This window comes from Clupea harengus, chromosome 3 (genome assembly GCF_900700415.2).
Source record: "Clupea harengus chromosome 3, Ch_v2.0.2, whole genome shotgun sequence".
Taxonomy (NCBI): Eukaryota; Metazoa; Chordata; class Actinopteri; order Clupeiformes; family Clupeidae; genus Clupea; species Clupea harengus.
Window position 1 is genome coordinate 23,855,405 of NC_045154.1, and position 9,423 is coordinate 23,864,827.

General features: G+C 40.7%; 1 protein-coding gene across 1 annotated transcript; it reads left to right on the forward strand.

The window, feature by feature from the left end:
• Positions 1-1,518: 1,518 nt before the first annotated feature.
• Positions 1,519-9,223, forward strand: LOC105904675 (carboxylesterase 5A-like). Its single transcript, XM_012832579.3, has 13 exons — positions 1,519-1,645; positions 1,893-2,088; positions 2,350-2,488; positions 3,148-3,281; positions 3,552-3,705; positions 3,905-4,009; positions 4,389-4,490; positions 5,036-5,173; positions 5,313-5,393; positions 6,002-6,143; positions 7,158-7,307; positions 8,382-8,454; positions 8,863-9,223. Exons 1-13 carry the CDS (start codon positions 1,576-1,578, stop codon positions 9,041-9,043), a joined length of 1,665 nt encoding a protein of 554 aa, XP_012688033.2. The 5' UTR covers positions 1,519-1,575; the 3' UTR covers positions 9,044-9,223.
• Positions 9,224-9,423: the final 200 nt, after the last annotated feature.

Sequence of the window (9,423 nt, forward strand, 5' to 3'; positions counted from 1 at the left end):
AAAGAGTTCATGACAAACTGAAATATATGTAGTCAACACATAAATGCAAGACCATTTAGGGTGCTGAGGGTTGTTACAGTAACAAAGACTACAATACCAAAACAGTATTTCAAAGTGTTCACTAATGTGTGAATTACAGGCACAAAACCCGTTGCCAATGACAGCGGCCATTCATTTTTCGCAGCGGTCAATATAAAGAAATATCAGACCAACGTTGGGGTGGCCCATTCAAATCAACTGAATTTTTTGGAACATATAAGGACACATATCATGCACAATATTTTGTAGTATGTAAAGAAAATTAAAACATTTACCCTTTGTACATGATGCATAGAAAGTGACTATGTGATCATACCCAGCCTTCAGTTTGGGTCTTGTCACAGCAATATATCATCGGAACCAATGCCATTGCAGATTTGGTGTGGTGTTTAGCTGTTTGTGTGTAGGCAGTTTTATGAAATTGTAATTTCAATATATGCCCTATAGACACGGACGGGAAAGACCACCGTACGGCTTGCAGCAGAAATAGCTCACTGTTAAACCTTACGGCACCCAATAGTTGAAGTAACTACTGTGCAGCTTACTCAGTGGGTCGCCTGCCTAACTTGCCTAAATATCTAAACCAAACTCTATTGCCCTTTCAAAAGCTGGTGCCAAAGCCAGACATTCCAGCTGGTAGTGGTTCCAAATAACTTATCCAGGTTTCATTGAAGACTAGCTGCTTTATTTGCAGAGAACAGTCCCCCATTTACAGTTATAGATTTGTATTAATGATTGAGTCATTTTTTTATTACTTTTAATACATATATATGTATATATATATATATAAGTGCAGAGAATCAATAAGTAAAGCTTTTACACACATAGGAATAGAAAATGTGCGTGTTCCAATCCACTTCTATGGTCTCCTTAGGCCCCCAGATCAGTAAAGCTGCCCCTGCTAAGATGTGTTGCATCAATACAACATCCAACTCTTCATCCACGGGGAACTTTGGACAGCCTCCGGTGTGCTCTCCGGTGCTCCGTCCTGACAGAAAGCAGAAAGCTCTCCTTCACACCTGGTCTCCCCCAAACAAGCTTCTCTTTGTTTCCTCGTCTCCTGATGCTGCATTCCACCTGACTATTATACAGTAATGCTCCACTGATATGGCTGCATCGACTGATTCCACAATGAACAGTACTGGAATCTTTCAACTTCGCTCCTGTGTGTGTGTATGTGTGTGTTCGTATGTGTGTGTTTGTGTGTGTGTGTATGTGTGTGTGTGTGTGTGTGTGTGTGTGTGTGTGTGTGTGTGTGTGTGTGTGTGTGTGTGTGTGTGTGTGTGTGTGTGTGTGTGTGTGTGTGTGTGTGTGTGTGTGCCTGGTCCTGTGTGTGTGCTGGGTTGTTGGCCATGTTTGTTCTCTATGAGTGAGAGTGCACTGGGGACAGGATTTGGTAGAGTTTGTGTGTGTGTGTGTGTGTGTGTGTGTGTGTGTGTGAGAGAGAGAGAGAGAGAGAGAGAGAGAGAGAGAGAGAGAGAGAGAGAGAGAGAAAGGCAGCCCCTCTGTCTCTTAGTCTTGAGCTGGCCAGCTGAGATGATGGCAGGATTACTGGTCTATGCGTGTGTAACACTGTCCATTGTTCAAACTTCACTATCACAATCAGGCAAGTACCAGTTACTATAGTTTTAATCTTGCATTTTGCTTTTGAATTCCTATGAGCATTTTATCCGCTTAACAATCAGTAATATTCTTTCAGCAGCTTATTTCTCTTTAACATCACTTATGAACATGATTATGACTGATTGGGTAATGTCATAGAAACAGTGATTTTTTTTACCTACGCTTTTGGGGTGATAGTTGGGCAGATGTCCCTTTTTCATTGCGACGTTGATTTGCTGTGTGGTCTGCAGCTCCGGGTCCTGTGGTGTCTGTGAAGAATTGGTCTCTTCGGGGTGCTTCCATGACTGTGAAAGGCTCTGATAAGCAGGTGCAGCAGTATTTGGGGATCCCCTTTGCCCGACCCCCTCTGGGCCCCCTGCGTCTGTCTGCCCCCCAGCCTGCAGAGTCCTGGGAGGGAGAGAGAGACGCCACGCAGCAGCCGCCCATGTGAGTCTGTCTCAGCGCTCAAGCTTCAGACAATTTCCTACAATAACAGCATCAAAGTAGGATGCTATATTATATAAGCACTAGATATGTCATACAGAGAGCCAAATTCAGAGAACTGCCCGTATTCTCAACCATGTTCTCTCTCTGTCACACTTCTCTCATATTATTTGTCATTACTGCAAGATGGCCAAATTTCCTTTAGCACTGTTATCTCTTCCACTCTCTGTTTTGTCTTCCTTTGATTACCTTGCTACATTATAGGTGTCTGCAAGATCCAGACGTTGTACCAAAGTGGTCAAAAAACTTGGGCGTGGAGTTAAGTGTTCCACCGGTCTCTGAGGACTGTCTTTACCTCAATGTATACACTCCTGCGAAATCCACAGATGACGAGAAACTTCCCGTAAGTCCATGAGTTAAGTGGTTTCAAACACTTACCTGAGAGGTTTGTAAACTGAGTCAATACTAATCAATCAAACAGCAATAAACAATACAACAGAAAAGCAACACAACAATAGCAATAACACATACAAGTTACAAGTGAACATCATGTAAGTATACATCCATCCACGACATGCTGTTACCTCCCAGTCTAGGGATGAGACGCAACGATTGAGAAGTGAGAACCACGGTGTCTGATAGCAAAAGATGGGTTTATTTGAATCTCAGTAACACAAGAAAAATAAACTTCAGGAGGGGCAAGGCAAACATGCTGTTTTTTCAGTAAGAATCTACACTAGAATGGACTACTTCAACTTTAATCAACCAATATATAATCAAATATAACATTAACAAATAGAAATAATAAAAATACTAGAACTAAAAACAGACATACATGCACAGGCAATGTTTTCAACAGGCATCTGAGGTAAACCAAATATATCTCAATGGTATTGTGAGTGTGAGTGTGAGTGTGAGTATCACCCAGCAGTGGGGATTTGCTTGCAGCTCTTTTGCCCTTTGCACTGTGTGAGGTGAACAAACGAGAGGTCGGATAGTGGCAGCCAGACGACACGATGATGCACAGGTAAACCCTCTGACCTATGATCCCCTTCACGTCAGGTCATGGTTTGGATTCATGGCGGTGCCTACCTCTTTGGAGCAGCTTCCCAGTATGACGGATCTGTCCTGGCAGCCTATGAGAACTTGGTTGTGGTCATTGTTCAGTATCGGCTGGGGATCCTGGGATTCTTCAGGTATAATCATGGAACCTCACACACAAACACACACACACACACACACACACACACACACACACACACACACACACACACACACACACATAATAATATGATTCTGAAATGGAAAGAATACTCTATATGTGTTTCCTTGGGAAACTGCTGTTTTTTCTTTATAAATGCATTTTGAAGCTTAATAGGGTTGATTTTGTAAATACAAAAGAAGGGAGAAAAGGTCAAATCTTCAGTTACTAACAATGTTTTGATTCACGTGTGTGTCATTTAAAGCACTGGAGACGAACATGCCCAGGGGAACTGGGGCCTCCTGGACCAGATCGCTGCTCTCCAGTGGGTGCAGCAGAACATTGGGATCTTCGGAGGAGACCCCAACTCTGTCACCATCGCTGGGGAGTCGGCAGGAGGGATGAGCACCTCGTTCCTTGTAAAATGAAACGCTCAGTCCATTTTTCACAAGAAAATGAGAAATGCAGATAAACTGCATATTCAAACATTGTTTTGCACTTTTTCTCATTAGCAAAATGTTATGTTGATGTAATGCGGATCACCCAATAACCAGGTATCCACATATGGAATGTTTGGAGACCCACACTTTGCATGCTTGGCCCACATCCTTTCCACAGGTGCTGTCTCCTCTTTCCAAAGGACTATTTCATCGAGCAGTACTTCAGAGTGGATCAGCAACAGTGGCTGGCTATTCCACCAATACCCCAGCGGTCTTTGCCCAGGTTAGGTTCTTGTGCCTTACTCCAAAGTTGCTCTGGCCTTTCTGGCTGTGCAACATTTTATCTGTTGAAACAAGTACACTTTTTGTCAAATTCAGCAAATTATTTCTACAGTCCTCTACCTATTGACTTTTTGTGTTCACTCAAAAAAAAATAAGTCCTGGCTCTATAAGTGGGAATCAATCATATTGGCTCGGACAGAGTCATAAACAATTCCAGCTAATCCTTCGCTCTTATTTGTCCTTTTAAATTAAAGTGCTTGAAAATGAAAGTGTGGATCAAGCCCTGGGCTCTGTAAAGTGCCTTGAGACAATTGCATGTTTTGGAATGAATTGAGTTTAGACCATTTTCATAGATGATGATCTTTCTCTTTGTCACTAAGATGGTGGCCAATGTAACAGACTGTGACTCCAGTTCAACAGAGGCACTAGTTCAGTGTCTAAGACAGAAGAATGAAGAGGAACTTATTAATGTAATGAAAAAGGTAAGCTGTAGGAAACTGCCTTCAAAAGAAATATGTAACAAACTAGAAGGGTCCTTGGGGTGGGGCAGACCACCTCCAAATGCCCCATTTCACAATGTTACAGAGGGAGAACAAATTCCTGTATCCGACCCTTAACCCGGATCCGCTCCAAAATGTAATGGGTTCTTCCTTGGGCCATGCTACATGACACATGGCCTGCTAGTTTTTGTGTAATCCTGCTGACAAAGCAACAATGAAAGCATACTCTCCTTGGCATAGGTAATAATATATCAAATATATTATTTATTAATTAATATTATATTATATAATAAAACATAATCTCCTTGGCAATAATAATATAATTATTATAAATAGGTAATCATATATCAAATTGCCTTGAACTTGAATGTCTTATTATTAAATTATATGCTTTATATTACCATTGTCAATCACATTACATTAATACATTGTCACTATGATTCAAATTATATTCATATGTTGATAATTCAATATATTAACTAATACATTGAAATTATGTCCAATCTGTAACATGCCTGTCTTTTCAGAAAATCCCTGCGAGTGCCACTGTAGATGGGAAGTTCTTGCCAGCCCCGGCTGAACAGCTTTTAAGCAGCAAAGACTTCCTGAAAGTCCCTATTCTTATAGGCGTGACTAATCATGAGTTTGGATGGTCACTACCTAAGGTGAGTCTGAGTGGACTAAGACAGCTGTCTTTCCAAATATGTGGCATTTTATAGCCTGAGTTTATAGCCTGCGTTGGCTCCTTTGCACGTCGCTTTGAATAAAAGCGTCTGCTAAATGACTAAATGTAAATGTGAACAGGCCTTTTTCCCTGGAGGGTTGGAGAACATTGACCGGGCGATGATAACGGGAGCACTTGGGAGGCTCATTCCTTCAGGAGTGGTGAGCCCGCATCCCTTCCCTCTGTTTCTCCTTCTCGTATTCTTTCATTTGCTCCAGTTATGCTCAGCTTCACCATCCTGCCATTATCTCATGAGGGGAGGGCTCCACCTGCTGGAGGAATATAATAATTATGCTGTTGATCTTGAACAGCTAAAATTATTTTTTATTTGTCATTGTTTAATTGTCATGATAGTCTTCACCAAGAAGAACACTTGTAGAGATACACCATCAGTCATTTGTGATCAAAGTAAAAGTCACCTCTGACTGCAAATAATGTATTAATGGATTGGCTGTTAACATATCCTTAAATTCTAAAATGAATCTGGAATCTTCTGAGACAAGTGTTGACCAATGCAGGAAGATAACTGTGTCACGGCAAAAGGACTGGTAGATCAAAAGCATAGTAGAAAAATATTAATATGCTATGATAACTGTTCTGTTTATGTTCTGCTGTAAGCATAATACAACCATAATCTTTATGACTCATCCTTGGGTACTAATGCAGATATTTGGCCTTGTATTTATGGTTTTAAACCTTTCCCCAGTAAAACAGATGGACCATTGCCAAAATATGAGAGCATGATGACTAATGGATGGATTCTTTTCAGGCCTCTGGAGTAAATGAGATAATTGTAGATGAGTATCTGAAGGATGCCAAGACACCAGAGGACATTCGTGATGCTAGCCTTGATCTTCTGGGTGATTTGTTCCTGGTGATACCAGCAATCAAAGTGGCAAACTATCACAGAGGTAAACCTGTAGAGACCATGCTTGGCTCTGCTCGCCTATTGCTCTCAGCTCAGTTTTTGCTGAGATTATAGTCTGGAAACCATATTTGCAAGATGAATCGCTCAAAAGGCCACTCAAAAGGGCAGACCAATCAGTGACCAGTGGGGGTGTGCCCATGACGTTGTGATGAAGTGCAATGACGTTTAAGTGAAGGATTTGCTTCTAATGGTAGTAACGACAATGGTGGCAGTTCTAGAGCTAGACGAAGCAATACAAATAGTAGCAACTCTAACAAACGTTCAAGAAAAAGAAAATTGAAGTCGGAGCAAGAAGAATTTGTACATTTATTTATCAGGGGACAGCAGGGTTTGGGTAAAGGCCAATGTATCAGCTTGCACCATTAGTTAACCTGAAGTCTATGGCTGTTAGGATGCATTGACTGGAAACAATACCCAATGGAACATGGCCAGACCCTATTTATAAAGTGAATTTGGGTCTGGTTATCCCAGGCTAATAGAGCCATCCAGCACCTCTCATATCCCTACCTGATTCTCAGTCGCCTTATGTCATTCTGTAAATCCTTTTTTACCACACTGACATGAAGCAAATATACATGAAAACAGTGTGACTATCTAAAACATCTGAACATACAGTATAAAGACACTGTAAATACAGTATAAATATGTGTACATTTAGTAAGTACATTCATCCAGGATAGTCTATTGGTCTGCTGTCACCAGTTTCACTTCATTTCACTTTCACTTCACCTTGCCAGCATGATGCTTCACTGAGCAATTAGGAAATATGTCAACCAATGAAGAAACTATTCCTTTTCTCAGACTCTTCCTAATTTTCCACCCAGATGCTGGTGTAACCATGCACATCCACTAAATGTAAACACTAAATGTACATAAAAGTCAAGAGTGCAAAAACATCCTGTAGAAATAGGTTGTCTTAGGAGACCTGGGCCACCATTGCCACCTCAGCCAGGAATGTCACGCATATGCCCCTGGTCACCTCTCCTCCTCCACACAGATGCTGGTGTACCCGTGTACATGTATGAGTTCCAGCACAGGCCAGAGATTTATAAGGACACCAGACCCAGCTTTGTGAAGGCTGACCACGGAGACGAACTCGGGTTTGTGTTTGGCGCCTGTTTCTGGAATGGACACGTTAAACTCAATGGTAAGTACTTATCCTCTTTGGTCTACAATTATATAAAAGCCTGGCGGCGCAGTGGAGATACGGGCTGCACAATCAAGTCATTTAGCTTGGGAATGGTTCAAGTAAACCACAACTCATATTACTTTGTTTGTCAAAATGTGTTCTAGCGCACCAGGGAACGAGGGGCTTAATTATCCAGTTGACACAATAACCAGCAACAGCTTCGAACTGTATATCCTGACCTCAGATGAAATCACTGAATTTTCAGTCGTTTCATTTTGGAACTGGCCATGTTGAGCAAATGTAATGGACTGTGTTTGGTGATTTCAAAGTGTGCAGCTTTTGACCATATAGTCACATTATGTTTTAAACTCACTGAGAGCATTGACTTTTTTGTACGTTTATATTCTACATTCATCTTTGTTAAGATTAAACCCGGAGAAATGATTCAGTTTCACTTAATGCAAGCAAGCAGAAATGGCAAAACTTATCAAAATGTTCATAGTGGGAATCTTAACAAAACTGTAATTTAATTTAATCAAATTAATTAGACCTGTACAATAGCAATTATAATTATTTAACATAAAATCCTACTGGATCTATTTACCCCTGTGGCAATCTACAAAGGGCCATTTCTGTCCAATATTTTCTGGCACCTTTCATTTGTATTCAGTGAATACCTCTCTGCAAAAAAAAAGATGGAGGAAAAATGAGATCTTATCAAAATAATGATGAATTCAAGTGCCTCATGAACTACCAGTAGGTAATTAGGAGAGATCAGATCATCTGTCTTCATCTATCTCATAATACACTTCACTGAGTGACAGAGGTGAAAAGAACTGCTTAGGGAATGAAAGAAGAAAAGCAAACACCTTACAGGGATACACAAACATCTTCAGTATGGCTGAGCTAATGTCGCTGCAGAAAGAGAGAACCACAGGAAAGATATGTAGCACAATGTGAGTTCAGTTATACTTAGCGACAATAACAGTCGTTTCATTGAGTACTATATTGTACTATAGTAATATATTAGGCTTTAACACATAGTATGGTTGTGCCCTGTCCACCTGTACTACACCATTCTGTCTGTTGTAGGCTCAACCACAGAGGGGGAGAATCAGCTCTGCAGGACAGTTATGTCATATTGGGCCAACTTTGCTCGCAATGGGTGAGTGTTTCTACCTGTGGTCTGTCTGTTTGGTTGTTATGCTGTGTTTGAGGTTTGATGCTCTCTTAAGAGTTTGATTACACTCTGATGCAAACTGTAACCAGTTTTTTGGTCTTAAGGGGTGTAATTAAGTGGTATAGGGCTATTGCAATAATACATTCTATATATAACAATACATTATTGTACCTTAATATGTGAATATTATAATAATACTGGGTATTCACAGACTGTGTTTCAACATGTTGATTTGGGGGTACCCAGAGACTTTTTTTCTTATCTACTCACTGATAGCAATCAGATGTAAAGACCATTGCTATTCATATTTGTGGCAACAATTATAAATGTGATGTATTATTATTATTATTATTATTATTATTAATTGAACTGTGGTCTTGCTGTGTCCTCCAGGTCTCCTAATGGTCCTGGCCTGGTGCACTGGCCTCTCTATGATGCCAGCAACAAGTACCTGAACCTGGACCTGCAGCAGAGTGAGGGGCAGGACCTGAGGAAGGACAAGATGCAGTTCTTCACTGTGGAGCTGCCTAAGAGGCTCGCTGCAAAAGCAAACAGCAAAATTACATTAGTCTGATTTTGTGTTACTCCATTCCTACTCTTGTGCAACTGTAGAAGGTGTGTTAAAAAAATGAAAATGTTGGCTGTTAAATGGCAGCCAGTTAAACCCTACGCAGAATAGAATGTTGTGTCTGGTTTGTATATGTCATAATGTGATTTAAAAATATGATAATCCTAGAAAAATGATAAATCATAATCAGTGTCTGTGTTTTCTTGAACGTTGTGAAAACTCTCGCTATAGGCAAGCATGCGTCATATAATAAACATTATTCAAAGATGATGACGTGTGATCAGCTCAAAGAAGGCTTCAGGATAATCTTGTTTATATTAAAGCATGGCAATGACGTGTCGTAAGGGGGAAACGTCGGTGCCAGTGGCGAGCAGGAAACATCCTCA

Bases quoted from the DNA above. Each gene is read 5' to 3' on its own strand.
- LOC105904675 (XM_012832579.3), top strand. From the start codon at position 1,576: ATGATGGCAGGATTACTGGTCTATGCGTGTGTAACACTGTCCATTGTT. The intron at 6,144-7,157 runs GTAAACCTGTAG...TCCTCCACACAG, and splicing joins AGTGGCAAACTATCACAGAG to ATGCTGGTGTACCCGTGTAC. The intron at 7,308-8,381 runs GTAAGTACTTAT...TGTCTGTTGTAG, and splicing joins TGGACACGTTAAACTCAATG to GCTCAACCACAGAGGGGGAG.